The 21,701-nt window shown below is 42.3% G+C and overlaps 1 protein-coding gene and 1 non-coding gene across 2 annotated transcripts in view; one reads left to right on the top strand and one right to left on the bottom strand.

Annotated features, from left to right (window-relative positions):
- IGF2BP3 (insulin like growth factor 2 mRNA binding protein 3) overlaps positions 1–21,701 on the bottom strand; it is a 143,307-nt gene that overhangs the window by 119,968 nt on the left and 1,638 nt on the right. The window contains exon 2 of the mRNA XM_027573663.2: positions 21,442–21,502. Within this exon, the coding sequence (XP_027429464.1) occupies positions 21,442–21,502 (61 nt within the window). The remainder of the gene's footprint in view (positions 1–21,441; positions 21,503–21,701) is intronic.
- On the top strand, positions 10,411–10,514 carry LOC113912079. The gene has a single exon (XR_003516701.2). It is a non-coding gene; the product is annotated as a U6 spliceosomal RNA (small nuclear RNA).

Raw genomic sequence — 21,701 nt, forward strand, 5'->3', positions numbered from 1 at the left:
TGGAGAAATATATGACAATGCTCTACCAATTTCACACTACTGAATTAGTGCATCAAAATCCAACAGCCTGGGAAAAATGCACAATTAGGAGCTACAATTAAGTAAGGCAGTATGGTACAAAATAACCTACATCTGAATAACAGTTTTTGTAAGTGATGTGTAATAACTATTGTCTAGTATATACATTTTCAGGTACAGGACACAGTATCTGAATTTAGACTTAATGTATCCGATACATGAAGAAGGACATGATTTTCACTAGTTATAAGACACCCCCTGATGAGTCAAAGATAGAAGATTTATTGCATTTAGGCAGTTACGTTTTCAAATTAAGTACAAAGCTGCTCGTCTAAAATGAAACACTATCATGCAAGATTTCATCCAGTATTTTGGACATTTGGTTATCATAATCATTTTTCCATCTGTGCTGAATCATGCCTTTAGCCTACCACCACCATGCTAATATCTTAAAAGTGCTTTTTAAGTGGCACCTGTATCGCTCAGTCATACCTAGTCCATATTACTATTAACAAATGAAGAAAAAAAATTTTTTTTTATTTTATTTTAGAGACAGAGCAGGGAGGAGGAGCGGAGGCAGAGGGACAAGCAGACACTGTGCCGAGCATGTAGCCTGATGTGGGGCTTGATCCCAGCCAGGACCCTGAGATCATAACCTGAGGCGAAATCAAGAGGAAATCTCTTAAGTTAAATACCAACTAACAAATGTAGGAAAAATAACGGGATTAGAAAGTCACCCTATCGCAGCCATTAGAGTAATAATGGTTTCAGATAAGAATTATCAACGAATGCTAAAACTAGTGAAAGTATGATGAGAAATAGGATCTTTTCACAGTCTTAAAATACACCCCGCCCCCCGCAAGATTCTTAATACAAACGAGAAAATAGTAATTTTATACTAGAGAATACTGGCAGATGCCACTCTAACAAATCAGTCTAGGGGTGCCTGGATGGCTCAGTCAGTTAAGCATCTACCTTCAGCGCAGGTCATGGTCCCAACCTCCTGGAATTCGGGCCCTGCATCAGGCTCCCTGCTCAGTTGGGAGTCTGCTTCTCTCTCCCTCTTCTCCTCCCCCAAGCCCCTGCTCTCTGTCAAATAAAATAAAATCTTTAAGAAAAAAAAAAAAAATCGGTCTAAGTTAACACATCTCCACTACTGGAACAAAAATCAACATCTCATATTCCTGATGTGGTACACTAAGGACACCATTACTTTTGTGGTATTCCATCAAAAATACATGACCTGATTCTAACAATGGGGAGACATCAGACCAACCAATACTGAGGAACATTCTACAAAATAATTAGCTTATACTCCTCACAAACATGAAGGTCTTAGAAAAAACAACAAAAAAATCACAAAGGACAGAAAAGACAAAAGATGAAGGAATTGTTCCAGATTAAAGAAACCAAAGAGGGGCGCCTGGGTGGCTCAGTCATTAAGCATCTGCCTTTGGCTCAGGTCATGGTCCCAGGGTCCTGGGATCGAGCCCGCGTCAGGCTCCCTGCTCGGCGGGAAGCCTGCTTCTCCCTCTCCCACTCCCCCTGCTTCTGTTCCCACTCTCGCTGTGTCTCTCTCTGTGAAATAAATAAAATCTTTAAAAAAATAAAATAAAAATAAAAGAAACCAAAGAAACATCACAACTAAATGCAGTATATAATCTTGGATTCAATCCAGGATAAAAAAAAAAAAAAAAAGACAGTGGGACAATAGGCAAAATCTAAACATCCATATATTAAACACTATTGTATCAATGTTAACCTTTTTATTTTGGTAATTTTACTATGGTCATGTAGTAGAATGTTCTTGTTTTTAGGAAACACATACTGAAGTATTTAGAGGAGAATGGCAGTAGTTGTGCAAGTCACTCTCAAATTTTCCAGAAAATTTTGAGTAGTCAAAGCGAATGTGGGACAACTAAAAAGAGGGTGTATGGATCATCTGCACTGTTTTTGCAACTTTCCTGTAAATTGAAGTAAAAAGCTTTTAAAGCTCTCCCTTTTAGACCACAACCCCTCCAACTACCATCCCATTTCTCACGTCTTTATAGCAATCTACGTGAAAGCCTAACCATACTCACTGTCTCTACCTCTTCTCCATCTATCCATTCACAAACCCACACCATTCAGGGTTTCAGTCGTTCTGTTCCATTAAACTACCTATCACGACACCAATGATGATAATGTTGCCAACTCCATTCTCACCCTTTGCTACATTTGTCACAGCTGATGACTTCCTACTGAACACTGTCATCAAGTTTCCAACCTCCAGGGACTTTTCAAGATTCTCCTCCTCCTCAATGGGCCTGTCCTCGGGCTCCATCACCAGTTCCCCTCCGTTTACTATCCATTAACTGTCCTATCTCCACCTGTCTAATAGGTATCTCAAACTTAACCTGGTCAAACTGAGTTCATTGTCTCCCCTATCCCTCATCATGCCCTCCCACAATCTGGCTCATCACAGTTAGTGGAAACTTCATTTTTCCAGGTGCTTTAGCTATATAAACTGTCAAGGTATCCTTGGTTCCTTCGTCACTCCCTATACCCAGTTCCTCCACCTTTGCTCAAAATAGAAGATTCTAGGGGCGCCTGAGTGGCTCAGTCGGTTAAGCATCTGCCTTCGGCTCAGGTCACGATCCCAGGGTCCTGGGATAGAGCCCAGCATCGGGCTCCCTGCTCCTTGGGAAGCCTGCTTCTCCCTCTCCCACTCCCCCTGCTTGTGTTCCCTCTCTCGCTGTGTCTGTCTCTATCAAATAAATAAATAAAATCTTTAAAAAAATAATAATAATAGAAGATTCTAGGGGTACCTGGATGGCTCAGTTGGTTAAGCCTCTGACTCTTGGTTTCAGCTCAGGTCATGATCTCATGGGTGGTAGGATCGAGCCCCACGCCAGGCTCCACACTCAGTGTGGAGTCTGCTTGAAAGATTCTCTCCCCCTGCCCCTCCCCCACTCATGCCATCCCTGTCACTGTCTCTCTCTCTCTCAAATAAATCTAAAAAAAAAGAAGAAGAAGAAGATTCTAACCATTCAACACCACTACCACAACACCTCAATAGCTCTGGTCCCAATATCACTGTCTCTGACCTCTACAATTATAATCTTCTAACTAGTCTCCCTGATCCCATTCCACCAGCCCACCATGGTCTATTTTGAGAGAGTTCCCTTTCAAAGATAAATCCCATCACAACTGTCCCTTCTAAAAACCCTTCCAGGGGCACCTGGGTGGCTCAGTTGGTTGAGCATCCCACTCTTGATTTCTGCTCAGGTCGTGATCTCAGGGTCGTGAGATCAAGCTCCACATTGGGCTCTGCACTCAGCACAGTGTCTGCTTGTCCATCTCCCTCTGCTCCTCCCAGGCTCGTGCGCACATGCATGTTCTCTCTCAAATAAGTAAAATCTTTTTAAAAAATAAAAACCCATCCATGGCTTCCTCTCATCCCATTCCTCATCTACCAACATGCACGCTCCTCTCCTATGGCTCTCCTTCTGCTCTAATCCAGTCATGATGGCCTCCTTAATGACTAGAAAGGCAGTGAGCATGCATGGGCTTTGGCTGTCCCCTCTGCTTGGGTCACTCTTCCCCACTTGGCACCTACCTGCCTGCTCATCTCATTCCCTTAACCTCCTATAAGCCTCTGCTCATGCAGCACCGTACTGGTGAGGATTTCCCTAATCATCCACTATGAAAAAATCAAAACCAAGCCCTTGCCAGTTGTCTCATTCTTCCTCACCCTATTTTTCTCTGTAGTCTTCAACATGCCTCACGTTACATATTTATTTTGTCCATATCTCCTCTCTAAATCTGTGCTGCCCAACAGAAATAACACAAGCTGCAAATGCAAGCTACATATATATTAAATTTTCCCATAGCCACATTCAAGTAAAAATAGGTGAAATCAACATAAAAATTATCTGAGATATTTTATATTTTCTTTTTCAAGAGCCTTCAAAATCCAGTGTGTATTTTATATGTACCCAACAACTGAATTTGGACTAGCCACATTTCCATTGCTTAGAGAGCCACTTGGGGCTGCTCTAGTGGGCAGTGTCACTCTACATCCCATGCTTCATGAGTAAGTTCCTATCTTCCACTTAATTCTCTCCCAAGAACCTAAAGCACTCCCTAGTAGTAAACACTCAAAAATTTGTTATATCAAGGGTGCCTGGTGGCTCAGTCGGTAGCATCTGCCCCAGCTCAGGTCCTCATCCCAGGGTCCTGGGATCAAGCCCCACATCGGGCAGGGAGCCTGCTTCTCCCTCTGCCTGCCGCTCCCCCTGCTTGTGCTCCCCCCCCACCCTCTGACAAATAAATAAAAACAAAAAAAAACTTGTTAAATCAGTCATTTAAAAACGGCCAAGATGAGGAGCACCTGGGTGGCTCATATGATTAAGTGTCCAACTCATGATTTTTGGCTCCAGTCATGATCTATGTCATGGGCTATGGGATGGAGACCCACAACAGACCCATGCTCAGCGGGGAGTCTGCTTGAGATTCTCTCCCTCTGCCCCTCCCCAAACTCACGCACATGCATGCATTCACACAGGCTCTCTCTCAAAATAAATCTTAAAAAAATAATAAAATAAAAACTCCTAAGATCCAAAATCAACAAAACAGAACCATTTGCAGAAAGATAACATAATGGCAAGCTACCAAGCTTTCTCAAACCAGAAAAAATATACAGAATGGAAAAGACTTGAAAGGTCATTCATTGTATTTAGGATTCTTTTTTTTAAGATTTTATTTATTTATTTGAGAGAGAGAGCACATGAAAGGGGGAGGGTCAGAGGGAGAAGCAGACTCCCTGCTGAGCAGGGAGCCCGATGTGGGACTCGATCCTGGGACTCCAGGATCATGACCCGAGCCAAAGGCAGTCGCTTAACCAACTGAGCCACCCAGGCGCCCATTGTATTTAGAATTCTTAAAGAAAAAAATTGTCTAAGGCAAGAAAAGAACCTCTCCTGTGATAGGAACAAAGGTAGTTATTTTCTATATTTAACCAACAGTTACTTAGGGCAAGGAAAGCTGGCTGATATAGGTCAGAGACAGGACTCTTCACTTGGTCACCATTACAAACACACAGTGAGTCACCACAAACTTCCAGCCTCAAAACACCTCAACTTTGATGATGCCCTGAGATTCTGATTAGAATTCAATGTCCCAGGAATAACAAAGGTACTGAAGACTTTTCATTTCCTGAGGCACAACCAGTAGCCAACAACATGTGGGGTTCACTTTGGTTTAAGGAACTTCAAGCGTGACTGTGGGTCACTGAATCTCCAAACTCCAAACTCCTTTCATTTCAACTCACGTGCATTCAACTCAAGTGCTCCCCAACTATTTATTCTAATTATCTTATCCTTCATACACCTAGATTGTTCCTTTGTGCTTATTTTTTGTTTTTTTCCTCTTCCCACACCTGTTTTTCACAAACTGACTTGTGTAAAACTCCCTATTGAGGCTAACATGCCACGGAGTTGCAGAAAATCCTCACTTGTTCTTGCCATCTGTTGTGTGATGATGTAAATACATATTCACAGGAGAACCTAATCCAAATAATTTCAAATATCACGTTCGTGTAGAGCAGCAATTCTCACTGTAGAGTATGCAGACTCCTAGGGGGTCCATGAGACACTGTCAAGAGGACAAGAAGTCAAAACTTTTTTTTTTTTTTAACTATTTTTACAACACTAAGATGTTATTTGCCTTTTTCATTGTGTTGACATTTGCACTGAAGCAAACGGGGCAAAGACAATGGTGGGTAAACTGTTGGCACCTTAGCATGAATCAAAGCAGTGGTACTCAACTGTAGTCGTCACTACATTCTTCACAGGCACTCACAGTAAAATACAATCCAAGTTTCATTTTTAAATGTCCTTGATGAAGCAGTAAAAACTATTGATTTTCTTCAATTACCCTTGGATACACACCTTGTCAATAACTATGAAGAAAAGGACAGTAGGCATAAAGTACTCCTGCTATCTATCATGGCTTTTTCTGGAGAAAAAGCACTGTGCAGTTGTTTGAGTTGCAAGACTGAATCAGCCACTTTTTTTTCACGGAGCACCATTTTTACTTGAAAGAGCTATAGACAAACTATGTTTATTTAAGCTTGAGTATCTGGCAGACATTTTCTCAAAAGAGAAGAAAGTCAGCCAGTCACTTCAAGAAAAACTAACAGTATTTGTTGCCAATTACTAAATTTGAGCTTTTAAGTAAAAAAAAAAAAAAATCAAAATTTTGGCCATGAGCTTTGACAGTTTCCTAATATTTAAGGATAAGGGAGCCATTCAAAGTGCAAGAGAGATAAATGGATTTTAATCTAGCAGAATAAAATTCACTGATAATGATTTCACATTGATACAATATCCCACGTTTCAACTAGCCTTAAAAAAAACTACCACTTGTTGAGTTCTGGTGTAGGAACAAAGAATATCCACAGTTACCTAAAAAGATGATTAAGGGGCGCCTGGGTGGCTCAGTCACTGGGCATCTGCCTTCAGCTCAGGTCACGATCTCAGGGTCCTGGGATCGAGCCCTGCATTAGGTTCCCTGCTCGGCGGGAAGCCTGGTTCTCCCTCTCCCACTCCCCCTGGCTTGTGTTCCCTCTCATGCTGTCTCTCTCTGTCAAAAAATGGAATAAAATCCTAAAAAAAATAAAAAATAAAAAGATTAAAATATTCCTTTCTTTTTCCAACTATACATCTGTGTGAGGCTGGATTTTCTCTGCATATTTCATATGCTTGGTTGAGGGGTAGTTACATTTTAAGTTCTAACAGATACTGCCAAATGACCTACCAAGAAGTCTGCCAATTTACTCTAGCTTATGAGTGCCCATTCCTTCACACTCTTGCCAACACCAGGTATTATCAATCTTGTTCATTTTTCCCAACCTGATAGGCAAAAATTGCTCTTACAAATGTCATTTACCTAATAACTAATAAGATTAGGTCTCTTTTCCTAAGTACATTGGCTTTTCAGATACTTCCTTCTGAACTCCCACTTCTTTGTACATTATAGTTTTATTTTTTTTTTGTACATTTTTGTACTATGTTGTCTCCCTCTTTGAAATTAACAGCAGTTATTTATCTCCTAATCTTTTTCTAAAGTTTTTATTTTTGTGAGAGGGAGCGTACGTGCCCTCGAGGTGGGGGAGGGGGGTCAGAGGAAGAAGCAGACTCCACACTGAGCAGGGAGCCCGACGTGGAGCTCGATCCCAGGGCCCTGGGATCATGACCTGAGCCGAAGGCAGACGCTTAACTGCCTCAGCCACCTAGGCGCCCCTCCTAATCTTTTTTTTTTTTTTTAACATCTTAAGACAATTTCACAACTAGATACATTTTAGGGATCCTAAAAGCTACAAATCTAGACACAAAGTAAAAAGTCTTATTCACAACACACATTCTACAAAGAAATGTGGAAACTTTCTATGTGCATGAGGCACAAGCCATGAGATTATGCAGGAATAATTATCTTTTTTTTTTTAAGATCTATTTATTTATTTGACAGAGAGAGAGAACACAAGCAGGGGGAACAGCAGGCAGAGGGGGAGGGAGAAGCAGGCTCCCCACTGAGCAGGGAGCCCGATGCAGGGCTCGATCCCAGGACCCTGAGATCATGACCTGAGCCAAAGACAGACGCTTAACTGACTGAGCCACCCAGGCACCCCGGAAAAATTATCTTTTATTTTCAATTGCCACATGTAAATACACAAGCTTATTAATATGAGACAATACCACTTAGGTGTCAGATACTCCAAGGAATCCTTTACAAACATCATTGAATTCCCGACAACCTTGTGCAAATAAGTTTTATTGACCCTATTTCTAGATAAACTAAGGAGTGCAGAGAGTTTCATCACTATGCCTAGGATCACTGAGCTGAACAAGGATTTTAACTGAGGTCTAGGTGATTCCAAGCAAGATGTCATTGGCCCTCCCTACTGCTGTGCTTTACTGCCAGCCCTAATTTTGCTCAGTTAATCACGTGTGCACACAGAAGTGTCTCATTTTGCTCCAACGGTTCATTATATCATTTGAAATGCCTTAATAAAAATCACAGAGTACCAGGTGTTTTAATCACTGCTGACTGTCTTGTCATAAACGACCTAAAAAAGGTAATATAACAACCCAGGCTCAGTCAGTCTTACTATAGGGTTCCTCGTCGTATCACAATTTACCCCAATTACCCTGTCAGAGGGTGTCCTAAGAACAGCCCTAAATCCCATGGAGTTTATTGGGGCACAGTCATTCCCACAAAGTACTTCAAAGGTAAAAGCATTTCAAGATGATCTCTGGTGAGCAGAACCCTAAATTAATCTAGGCATCAAGTCTTGCATGATGATCCCAAATAACCATCTGCTAAATGGCATTAACTAAACTGACTGAGCCCTGAAAGTTAAACACATCCAAGAATCCAAGTAATAGACCCTCCTCAAGCACACAGGCTGCTCTCACCAGCCCCTCTAGGCTCAGCCTCAACCAGTATCCAGCCTCACACTTGAGCCTCTCTAATCCCAAACAGCCTGTAGTTCCCCAGCACACACCAGGATATTTCACACTCACATGCCTTGGCTCCTGCTGTCCCTTCTGCCTTCTCCATCCCCACTGCACACAGTTAGCCTCCATCTACCTTCACATCCCTTCCTGGCTGGCTGTACCAATACCCACCTAAGCCTAATGCCCCCCAACCCGTGTTTCTGGGGCATACCACACATACCCCATGACATATTTACACCTTCTCTTTACCTGCAGAGATATTCATCCACCCTCTGGATCAATGCCACAATGAGCCACTGCTGGTGTTCAAGATAAAAATATCACCCAGGCATTGACAGAGAACAAAGTGAAGGCCACTATACGCCACGAACTTTTCTTCAGAACAAGTATCTTATTTTTCTTTCTAGCTCCTGAAACCCAGCATTAAACTGACCTTGAGCACCAGTGCCCAATCTATGCTTGTTAAACTAAAAATTTACATCAGCCATGGGAAATAAACTCATTTCTGAAACTCAAAAATGCAGAAATTGGTAAATTAGCATAGCACCCAAAAAATTTTAAGATTACTTTAAAATTAAAATTTTCACCCATACTTCTCTCTCTCAAAAAACAAAAACAAAAAGCCAAAAAAAACACAAGAGCTTCTCCATTTTTCCAAGAGTAGCTTACTTTTATTACAAACATTTGGGGGGCGCCTGGGGGGCTCAGTCGTTAAGCATCTGCCTTCGGCTCAGGTCATGATCCCAGGGTCCTGGGATCGAGCCCCGTGTCGGGCTCCCTGCTCCGCGGGACGCCTCCCGCTCCCGTTCCTTGTGTTCCCTCTCCAGCTGTCTGTCAAATAAATGAATAAAATCTTAAAAAAAAAAAAACGATTACCAAATTTTTTTAAAGATTTTATTTATTCACCTGACAGAGAGACACAGCGAGAAAGGGAACACAAGTGGGGGGAGTGGGAGAGGGAGAGGCAGGCTTCCCGCCGAGCAGGAGCCTGATGGGGGGCTCGATCCCAGGACCCTGGGACCATGACCTGAGCCGAAGGCAGACGCTTAACGACTGAGCCACCCAGGTGCCCCCCCTTTTTTTTAAAGTGGGCTCCACACCCAGTGTGGAACCCAATGCTGGGCTTGAACTCACCACCCTGAGATCAAGACCAGAGCTGAGATGAAGAGCCCGGCGCTTGACTGACTGAGCCACCCAGGTGCCCCTAAAACAGACATTTGGGCATGACGGGGAAGAACACAATCATTTTTCAAACAGCTTTACCATTATAGGTTCCTTTGGTTTTAAATGACGTATTGTTGATGTGCAATGTCACATTAGTTTCAGGTGTCCAACACAGCAATTCAGCGAGTCTGTGTGTTACGCTCTGCTCACAAGTGTAGCCATCATCTCTCACCACATAAGGCTATTAGAATACCATGGACTATACTCCCTATGACCTCCTTTCATCCCCATGACTTATTCCATAACTGGAATCACAGGTTCTTTTAATTAAGCTCCCCAATCATCTGCCCAGCTAGAGTGGGAAGCTGAGGAGCACTCTGTTTTGGAAACTAATTTTTAAATCAAATTTTTCCTCAAAATATGACTTAGTAAAGTTCTCACTGCAAGAAAATATTATTAGTCCCTGAGGTAAAATCCAAACTTCAAGGTGCTAAGAACAGGAGAACATAAACCCTATGTATTCGAGCTACAAGTTGTCAGAACTTAATCATCATAGTTTTTAACTTAATTTTTACATACAAAAGGCACAAAGGAATAAGGACTAGACTTGTCAGCCATATCCATGTATAAAGAATAAGGCTATTCCCAGATTCATACAGTCCTCTATGCTTGAAAAGACAGTTTTTAACCAAACTGTCTTACTGCATACTTCATTGAAAATGGCTCTCTTGAGCTCATTTTGGCAGCACGTACATTAAAACTAGAACGATACGGAGATTAGTACGGCCCCTGCATACAGATGACACACAAATTCATAAAGAGTTCCATAATAAAAGGAAAAAAAAGGCAGAAAAAGAAAACTGCTCTCTTGGTTGTCTTATGACTAACCACGTCAATATAAGTTAAGTGTTTTTGGCAGAGCACTTACAAATTAAAATGTGCATGTCTTCTGACATTGTAATTCCCAATCTAAGAGTTTACCTTATAAAAATATCCAACCAAGAGTCTTTTTTTTTTTAAGGGTGTTTTTTTTGTTTTGTTTTGTTTTTTTTGACACAGAGAACAAGCAAGAGAGAGACAGAGAGCAAACACAAGCAGGGAGAGTGGCAGGCAGAGGGAGAAGCAGGCTCCCTGCCGAGCAAGGAGCCCAATGCGGGGCTCGATCCCAGGACCCCGGGATCATGACCTGAGCCGAAGGCAGACACTTAACTGACTGAGCCACCCAGGTGCCCTCAACCAAGAGTCTTATGACATTAAAATACACTCAAGTGAGACTACTATGAAAAGAATGGTTAAACTGCTGCACACCTATGTTGAACAATAGGGTGAGTTTAAAAAAATTAAGTGTACCTACACTGAAGATTCTTCAGGATACATTATTCAGTAAAAACAAATTATAAACAATATAGTTTGATTATTAAATTTAAAAAATGTTTATTGAGGGGCACCTGGGTGGGTCAGTTAAGCATCTGCCTTCGGCTCAGGTCATGATCCCAGTGTCCTGGGATCCAGTCCCCGCATCAGGCTCCCTGCTCGGCAGGAGGCCTGCTTCTCCCTCTCCCATTCCCCCGTTTGTTTTCCTGCTCTCACTATCTGTCAAATAAATAAATAAAATCTTTTTAAAAAATAAAAATAAAATCAAAAAGTGTCAAATAAATAAAATCTTCAAAAAAAAGTTTATTGATACATGCATAGAAGAATTTCTGGAATATACCAAATTACTAGGTATAAGACCAGGGAAATACATGGAGATAAAGAGGAATAAAAAGCAAGTTTTTCACATTTTATTTCTTGTGTTTTGAATTAATTTGCATGCATACATACATAAAAATTCAAGTTGTTTACTTAATATTTATATACTCTATTGTATATAGGTTATACCATATTTTTTAAAAAGGTATTACAAGCTCAATGAAAATAAAAACAAACACACCACCCAGATCTCTATCTACATGAGTCCACATCCAAAACCAGAACAAAAGTTTTCCATTATTTCTCTTATCACCAAACATAATCTACAGCCAGCCCTCGTACTTAAATCTCAAGGGCAAAAAGACAACAGCGGCCACTGAAGTTACTACGGAAAAATACCGTAGTGATGCTTGACACAAGTTGTCCCCAGGACCCTATCAGGCATTATTTACCATTCTAACCTCCCCAGACCTGAATTTCCTTGTCCTTAATCATCATGCATTTAGAAAATGTAGCTGGGATTCAACCCAGATCCCAGACCTCATATCCCACATTCTTCTGGCAATACCCTTCAGTTCAACAAGGGCCCATGGCACAAGCATCAGAGCTCCACATCAAGAAGTTCCAGCACAGGGCGCCTGGGTGGCTCAGTCATTAAGCGTCTGCCTTCAGCTCAGGTCCTGATCCCAGGGTCCTGGGATCGAGCCCCGCATCCGTCTCCCTGCTCGGCGGGAAGCCTGCTTCTCCCTCTCCCATTCCCCCTGCTTGTGTTCCCTCTCTCGCTGTGTCTCTGTCAAATAAATAAATAAAAATCTTAAAAAAAAAAGAAGTTCCAGCACAGTTTCTCCCTCCTATTCTCTCCCAATCCTTAACAATATTCCAAGTTTAAAAGCCTTCCTTCTGCAAGCCTGGATCCCACTAAACTTGCTAAGGAGCTGGGACAAGCAGGCACCGTGGACTCCACTCCAAACACTTCTACCTCTTTTGCAATCTAAAACATATCCCGTGAGTCACAATCACATGCCTGAGATAAAGCCATGGCATCTACTTCCTCGTGCCCTCTGTTCTACTCTCCTACCTCCTTAGGCGCCCCTCTAGCTTTTCTACAATTCGTTTATATTAAGATGAAGCTGCTAAAAAAAAAAAAAAAATACCTTCAAGTAAGAAGCCGTTCCCCTTTCCATCTTACAACAGATGTCCAGATATTTTTATTCTATAGTAAGCCCCAGAATTCCAGGCTATCTGTACTTGCCTTTTTCCTACAGGAGGACAATAAATCAACCTTCAAAGAAGCCAAACAAGATTTCTTTTTTTTTCTTCAGAGAAAGCAAGAAACGGGACATCTCTGCTCCAACTTGCCATTGCGAACGTGATCAGGCTGCTGTGTAAGCTACTGTTAGGATTTGACAATTTAAATGAGAGGAACGAAGGCAGGACAGAGTCGAAGGGGAAAATGGGTTCCACTAATTACCTGCAGTGCCCTGGGCAAGTCACTTCTCTCAGGCCTTTATGGAGAATCCTTTGGTAGAACTACTAATGCCACTAAAAAAATCTATTACTCTATCTCATTTTTATTGGTTTTCTTTTCTTTAAATAGGAGATATTTAACACATTCTGAAAGTAGTACTTGACTAATCAGAGGATTTGCATAAACCAAGTCTTTTTTTTTTTTCTAAAGATTTTATTTGACAGAGAGAGACACAGCGAGAGAGGGAACACAAGCAGGGGGAGTGGGAGAGGGAGAAGCAGACTTCCCGCTGGACCTGGGACCCAGGACCCTGGGATCATGACCAGAGCCGAAGGCAGATGCCTAATGAATAAGCCACCCAGACGCCCCACATATACTGAGATCCAGTCATCAGTCTCCAACTGATTGAACACATCACCTAGTTTTGGTGACTATGGAAGCCAAAACCAGAATTATAATTTGAGGAGAAAGCTGCTTTACCAAGGACCAGATTTTTAAATATGCAAAAATGAGGGAATTTAGTGTACTTACAAAAGGTTTCTTGTATTTCTTATAGCTAAATTTTTATGAATAAAATGGAAGGAATGCTTTACTTATTCCAGCATCCTAAAATAACAAAGTGATTGAAGTATTTTAAACTTAGCCCATGATATCCACAAATGTTTTGGCCAATAGTTTCAACCTTGCTTGTCAAATCAAGTCTTTAAGTTTTTAGTTCCAGTTAGTTAACATATTCCAATCAAGTCTTTGTTGTTTTTTTTAAATATTTTACTTAGAGGCGCCTGGGTGGCTCAGTCGTTAAGCGTCTGCCTTCGGATCAGGTCATGATCCCAGGGTTCTGGGATCGAGCCCCGCTTCGGGCTCCCTGCTCAGCGGAGAGCCTGCTTCTCCCTCTCCCACTTCTGCTCCCCCTGTATGTGTTCCCTCTCTCGCTGTGTCAAATAAATAAAATCTTTAAAAAATTAAATAAAATAAGTATTTCATTTATTTGAGAGAGAGAGCAAGGAAGCACAAGCAGGGGGGAGGGAAAAGCAGGCTCCCCAGTGAGCAGGGAGCCCAAGGCGGGACTCCAACCCAAGACCCTGGGATCGTGACCTGAGCCAAAGGCAGATGCTTAACTGGCTGAGCCATCCAGGCGCCCCCCCCCTTTCTTTATGTGACAGAGAGAGAGTACGCACAAGCAGGGGGAGCAGCAGGTTCCCCGCTGAGCAGGGAGTCAGATGTGGGACTTTATCCCAGGTCCCCAGGATCGTGACCCAAGCCAAAGGTAGACGCTTAACCGACTGAGCCACCCAAGCACCACTCAAATCAAGCCTATTTTTTTTTTTAAGATTTTATTTATTTATTTGACAGAGACAGACACAGCGAGAGAGGGAACACAAGCAGCGGGAGTGGGAGAGGGAGAAGCAGGCTTCCCGCTGAACAGGGAGCCTGATGCGGGACTTGATCCCAGGACTGTGGGATCACAACCTGAGCCGAAGGCAGATGCTTAAGGACTGAGCCACCCAGGTACCCCAAATCAAGTCTTTAGATAACCACAGAGAAGCACTGGACCTGGATCTACACTGCCTTGAAACCTAAGACAGCTTCAAAGGATTTTCCAAATGTATAATAAAAAGTAGAACGGGTAATCTAGAAAGTAAGCTCAGTCACCAGAAGTGTTGAAACAGATGCCAGAGTAGGTCAACTGAAACAAACAAGTCTTGTCCAGTGGCAAGAGGATCTACCCAACCTAGGACTCTTCCATCTCTAGCAGGTTATAAATAGAACATGCTCAGAGATATTTCTGGAAAGAAAAAGAAGATTAGATACTAATAAATGAATTCTGAAAGAAAGGCTATATTCCAGGTTGCTCCAAAATTCATCAATCACTCTCCATCTATCTACTGCCCAACCAGAAGGCTGGAACTTACCACCATCCCCACTCACTTTGGTCCATCTAAATCACACTCTCTCAGTGGTATTTCATCCCGTTGACTACACCTTCCTTATCCACGGGCTTTTTTCATGAGTCTCCCAGAAGCAGATCACTCTGCTTGCTTTCCTCTACCTTCCTGGTAGAGGAAATGTAGCTTTCAGATATTTTAGGTTTCAATCACTTTGAAGAACTACTCCTCCCCTCCTTCCATTTATGGAAGAGAATCTACAAAGATGGTCACTATCAATTCCTTCCTCTCTGTACATTCATGCCACTCAAATAAAATCTTAAATAAATAAATAAATAAAAATAAATAAAAGAGATGGAGACTATTTCCATACCCCCTTGAATCTGTGCTGGCCTTGTGACTTGCCCTGATCGACAGAATGTGTAGGATAATGTGCCAATTCTGGGCCTAGCCTTTAAGAGGTCTAGCCGCTTCTACTTACTCTCACTTGGTAACCAAGGGCTACTACAGAGCGCTGAGATACCATGTGGAGAAAAGTCATGTGGACCAGCACGAGGAGGCCAGCCATGTGAATGAAGCCTTCTTGGACCTTTCAGACCAGCTCAGCAAAGGACCCAGAATGACACCATGTGGAACAGAACCAACCAAGCAGACCCACAGAATCATGAGGAAGAATAAGTTGTTTTGAGCCACTAGGTTTTGGGGTAGTTTATTATGAAGCAAGAGATAACTGAAACACCATGTTAGCAATGGACTCAACTTCTAAACAACTAAATGATAAGGCCAGCTATTCTAAGACTTAAACCTCTCTCAACTTACACCTCTACGTGGGGCGCCTGGCTGGCTCAGCCAGTGGAGCATGAAACTCTTGATCTCAGAGTTGTGAGTTTGAGCCCCACGCCGGGATTACTTAATAAAATCTTTAAAAACCAAACAAAAAAAATTATAGTTCCACTAGATTCCTCATAGAATACATCTATAATAATTTCAAACTACTTCCTAATCAAGTTAAATGGCCTCGGGATAATTCCTCTAAAATGCATAATTTATGTACTATGTATTCCCCTTCAGGGCAACAAAATCCACATACTATATTAATATTTATAACTGTGTTTATTTACCAATACTTGCCAAACAGCAATTTCAGACCATGATAAATTATACCTTCAGTTTTATTTTTAAGTTGTTTTTTTTTTTTTCTTGGACAGAGAGAGAGACACAGCAAGAAAGGGAACACAAGGAAGGGGAGTGGGAGAGGAAGAAGCAGGCTTCCCGCCGAGCAGGGAGCCCCATGCGGGGCTTGATCCCAGGACCATGACCCAGGCCGAAGGCAGATGCTTAATGACTGAGCCACCCGGGCGCCCTACACCCTCAGTTTTAATGGAGCACTGAAAATTGCATTTGCGACCAGCTTTCAAGCAAAACCCTGCAAGACCAAGCCAGTTTTTTTAAACATCAGATTTACGGGGCAGAGTTCCTAACTAAAAACGCCAATACCATCCGTTGGTCACCGCTACCACACTGCCACCTCCTGTCTTGTGACTCTAGAAGCTTGAATCAGAGGCAATAGTCAATAAAGGAAACTTGGCTAAGAATAGCACAGCGGTTCTCCATCCTCCCAGAGCAAACCACCAAAGTTGGTGGATAAATAAATCTACCATAATAAATGGATAAATCATACAATTCAAAAATTAGTTACTGCTAGGAAAGTTGACATCTGAACACTGAAGACAATTACAATAGAGCTGCTTCAAATATATATCCAGGTGGCTCAACAGCTTCACTTTAATAGAAAATCCAACACCTATTTGACAACACATTAACTGCAATGGTATGACTCATAAAAGGATTTCAAAGTATGACAAAGATCATTTCCCTCTTGCTGACTGCCCGAAAAAGGTACACGTGCAAAAGCAACTGAGCTGCCATACTACAGAAAATACAAGAAATACAAGTTTTATACAGGGAAGACCCTACGTCTCATTCCAAAAGGTATTTTTAAGCCTCAGCTGGTAACTCATTTCAAGTAGAATGGCAAAACTCAAAAAATATGCCCCCTGTTAGTTTACTATAGTGGCATTTGGCATGAACAGAGAATGTAAGTGATCACACAAATCAAAAGGAAAGCCAGAAACAGAAGCCAAGATTCTCAATTCCCACTGGCTCCAGGCACATGTCATGTTTCCATAAGGTCTTCCTTGTTACTGTGGACAGCCCCACAGAAGCGACTCATCAACGTTCATTTATATATTTTTTTAATTCTAATAATGCTGAAGTTAAGAAATCTTTTACTCTCTCTCAAGCTGTACTAAGAAAACAACATGAAATCAAGAAAAATCTTGTTGGCTACAATCACTTAAGCAGTCATGCATTACTGACCTTAAACTGAGCACTCCAAAGACACTGCTTATGATTCTTTACCAGCCATGAAAGTTTCCTAACAGAACCTCAAGTCTCTGTGTGAGAAACCTTTCCAATTCACAAGACTCACCTGTTCCAAACTGATAAGCAAGGAGCAGCACAGCTATTCATGCCTATGTTTAAATGTTCAGCATTAAAAACAGCTTTTATTGGCCTGAGACAACAGGATCATATGCCCTGGCTAATGGACAAATTGCTGGTTATGGCCCCATGCTATTCCATATATAACAGCTGTTAAAATGCAGCACTTTTAAATAGACATTTAAAGTAAGATACAGGGGCACCTGGGTGCCTCAGGCATTAAGCGTCTGCCTTCAGCTCAGGTCATGATCCCAGGGTCCTGGGATCGAGCCCCACGTCGGGCTCCCTGCTCCACGGGAAGCCTGCTTCTCCCTCTCCCACTCCCCCTGCTTGTGTTCCCTCTCTTGCTGTCTCTCTCTGTCAAATAAAACCTTTAAATAAATAAATAAAGATACATTTAAAACCCCAGTAACTTTTACATATGCTATGTCTACCTAATTTACATACTAAACACAAGACTCTAATATAGAAATAAGTTGTTCACTTAATTTTCTTTTTTTAAGGAAACAACAAAATCATGTGAGCTTAGACACCAGTCTGTTTTAATGGATCCTTCCTGGAAAAATATTTAACTACAATATCCTACCATTTTGTTTATCCTTCATTGAAATATATTTTGGCTTCATATAATCTTAATCAATGCTGACAGCTAAATCATGAGCAAGTTTAAGCCATAAAAAACCAAAAATGTAAAAAATTTTTCATAACTTAAAAAAGTCATGGAAAACAAACTAAAACGACCATCCTGTCAGTTCCCCAGTGTCAGCGACTTTCCCATTCCCTCTCCCATGCCCAACAGCCCACAACATAACAAAAAAGGAAATCGGTACTATTTACATAATCACATAGGGGCACATATGCGGTCCCACAAGATACCAGCGGCTCTTCCAATCAAACTGAGCTACAGTCTTCTAAAGTCACAACAATTTTCACAGCCACCCTTGCCCCCAAGGCAGGGTGGGGAGTGGGGTGAGTGTTCAAGCTTATACTTCAGAGTGAAGCCAAGTATTCATGTGCTGAATCCTTTACCTCCGAACAGAAAGTGCAACACTATCACAGATATTCAACACAATCTTTTCATTCTGGACCCAGGGGATCTCAAGCTCTGTAAAACAGTGCTATCACCTTCCCCAACTGAGGGGTACCTGAATGCAGAAAAGCAACATTCCTTCCACATTCCCCTGAGACTTCGGCCATCAAAAGCCAAGCTTGGTCAGAACCAAACTCCACAGTGCCCCTTCCTGAAAGGTTCTGTGCCCAGCTCAGCTCCCAGTCACAGCTGGGCCATCAAATTGCCTCCTGGGCCTGCTCCTCTATTTAGTTGCTGCAAGCCCACTCATCCATCTCAGAGTGCTGCCATAAGCATTCTTCAGCACCAGGCTCCCAACATGCCTTGCACAGCAGGTATAAAGGTCACTGCTGCACATGTGGGTGTGCCTGCCTCAGATGCCCACATGATGATGGGATGGAATGCAATGACTGCTAAGCACAAAAAACTCCACGCAGAAGTCTAGCAGGCTCACTTGGCAAAGACTGGTCTGCAGCATTCACCAATACCAACTGTCACCAATACCACTTTTTTTTTTTTTTTTAAGATTTTATTTATTTGACAGAGACACGGTGAGAGAGGGAACACAAGCAGGGGAGTGGGAGAGGAAGAAGCAGGCTTCCCGCGGAGCAGGGAGCCCAACGTGGGGCTCCAGCCCAGGACCCTGAGATCATGACCTAAGCCGAAGGCAGACGCTTAACGACTGAGCCACCCAGGCGCCCCACCAATACCACTTCTTGACTATCTATAGGAGCTAGGCATGGATCCACCAACGTGTCTCCTCAGCCCCCTCCCAAAGCCTATTCAGACAGTGTAACAGTCCAGATAAGGGAAACTGCATCACAGTTCCAAGGTTCAGTTAAAACAAAATTGTATTATAATTAGAGTTCTAACAAATTTCCCTGGGCAGAGAAAAGAAACCTCTACTTTTCTTTTTTGCCATTTCAATCCTAGAAAAGGACTTAATTATTCTCCCTATAGGTAGAAAGTTGTCTCCAGGGGCACCTGGGTGGCTCAGTCGTTAAACATCTGCCTTCGGCTCAGGTCATGATCCCAGTGTCCTGGGATTGAGCCCCACATTGGGCTCCCTGCTCCACAGGAAGCCTGCTTCCCCCTCTCCCACTCCCCGCTGCTTGTGTTCCCTCTCTCGCTGTCTGTCAAAATAAATAAAATCTTGAAAAAAAAAGTCTCCAATGTCCTCATTCTATTTGCTAGTAATATCTCATTTAAAATTCTGAGCATTTTAATGTAAGCGAAATCAGCCTGAAATTTTAATCTAAGTTGTTAAAATGAAAAAGCTTTCACTGATAAAGATCTGCTGCCCCTGGTGGCATCATACCTTATATGCTTTCCTAAAACAAACTCCTATTCGTTATAAAGTAACAAGTAAGTATGTTTTTAGGTTGGGCAAAAGCCTTAAAGGTAAAACAGTCTGTTACGAGATGTTTTTAATTTCATTCCCTACACATGGGGGGAAATTCACACCAGGATGGAAAAGAAAATCAGGAGAGCAAAGCAAAATAATCTGCATTTCCATGCAGGTCCATAAATTGTATCTGAAAAATGCCAGACATTTAATGTTTAACTTTAGAAACTCTCAAATGTTAAAATGCCAGTCCTTTGACACAACCATTTGCCTCTTTTTTATCCAACATTTGAAGAAAATTAGGACACACGGGCTAAACATGAAACCAGTAAGAATTTGCAGAATGCACCTACATTTTTCCCACCCTACTTATACAATACAGACTATGCCTTTAAATATTTAAGGAAATGTGCCTTTTCCCTCAATTTTTCACTTCCTATTAAACGGAGATCAGTTTAGATACTTTTCAGTACATGTTCTATTATTTTAGAAGCTCTTAAAAAAATAATTCCCTTCTACTATGTGAAATAACTTGACCTCACCAAAATTCCCAACTAGAACTAAATCTATCTCATCACACAAATCCTTTTTCAACAATGCTAATAAAAATTAAGTACATGAACAAGAGAAATCCACAAAAATCTAGCTAACAAAAACAAGGTTTGTGAAAACGCTTTACCTGAAAGGGAGCTCAATATAGAAATAGGCACATGGTGACACTTCGTGTAGCCACCTCTCTGCAGAGCACCAGGGAAATGCATAGCAAACCTCTCCTGCCCTCTAACACACCACTCACCAATACCTAACCAGACACATACAGCCCTAGTTTAGATTAACTTTCAGCTTATTCTTAGCCCAAGTTAGGAGTGGGGGGATGGAAAGAGAGAAAGGCAGAAACCCTAACCCCACCTTGCACAACTCAGAAAAGCACAAACTAAACCTAGCACCACAGTAAGGGAGCAGCGCCTTTCCAGTTAGTTACAGAGCGGGGATCTGGCCTGCTCTTGAAGGAGCCATTTCTTCACAATACACCAGAGGTTAAAACAGTCTGCAAACATTCTGTAAAGTGACACACTACACTTGCTCTCCAAAAAATGCAATTCCCTTGCTTTAGTACAAATCTTTAATCTTCACGACCTCTTGGTGGTTATTTGTAAGCAAAAATATTGGCGGGGTGGGGGACGAGGAGGGAGGGAGGGGGTGGAAGACAAAGGCTGGTTTGCACCAACCTGTGTAACTCTGGAGTGACTGAAAGGCGCTTCTGGGCAGGAGAAGCCCAGGCGTTCACTCACGTGTTCCAATCAGCAAATTCCTCTCTTCTCAGACACACAGACGGCCTCCCAGGCCTCTCAGACTCATCGCCGCCAACTCGGGACAGAGAAAAAAACACTCCATACCCACGCGTGTTTGCAGCTGCTTTCCTCTATCCTGTACTTATAGGTGGGGAGTGGGGGAGGGTCACCCACTGCTTCCTAATTCCTACAGATCCCAAAATTGCCCTTCAAGACTTTGATTTCCTATTGTAGCAACTCGGAGAACATACAGCTGTGAGAGCTTCCTTGAGAGACTTCTACACCAATAATCCAGTGGCAGGAGCGACGGGCAAGATCTTTATTCCTTACCAGCGCACGCACACACACCTGCCATAAACTTAAACGCAAGGAATAAAAAACGGAAAAGCCAAGCCATACAGCATACAGTAATCCAAAAAGCGTCAGAGAAGTTGTTTTCAGCTGTGTTGAGTCTTTCCTCCCAACAAGGGAGAACAGAATTAATGAAAATGTGATAAATAAGCTCACCTTTGTCTTTTTGGGACAGAGTGCTCGACTTCCATTAATTTCCCGTGCAGTTCCACTTTACCTGAGGACACACAAGAGGTGCAAGACGTTGGCCGGGTTTAGCGGCTCTTCCCGCACGAAGGACCGGCAAAGCCTAAGCAGTGACACAAGTGACTTCCTGAGACACCCCCACCCACCCACCCAAGGCACCCGGATGTGTCTCAAGGCCGGGAGGAAAGCTGACCCCTCAGGGCTGTGTAGAACTTACAGATGGGTGGGGA

The sequence above is a fragment of the Zalophus californianus genome, chromosome 12, assembly GCF_009762305.2.
Source record: "Zalophus californianus isolate mZalCal1 chromosome 12, mZalCal1.pri.v2, whole genome shotgun sequence".
NCBI lineage: Eukaryota > Metazoa > Chordata > Mammalia > Carnivora > Otariidae > Zalophus > Zalophus californianus.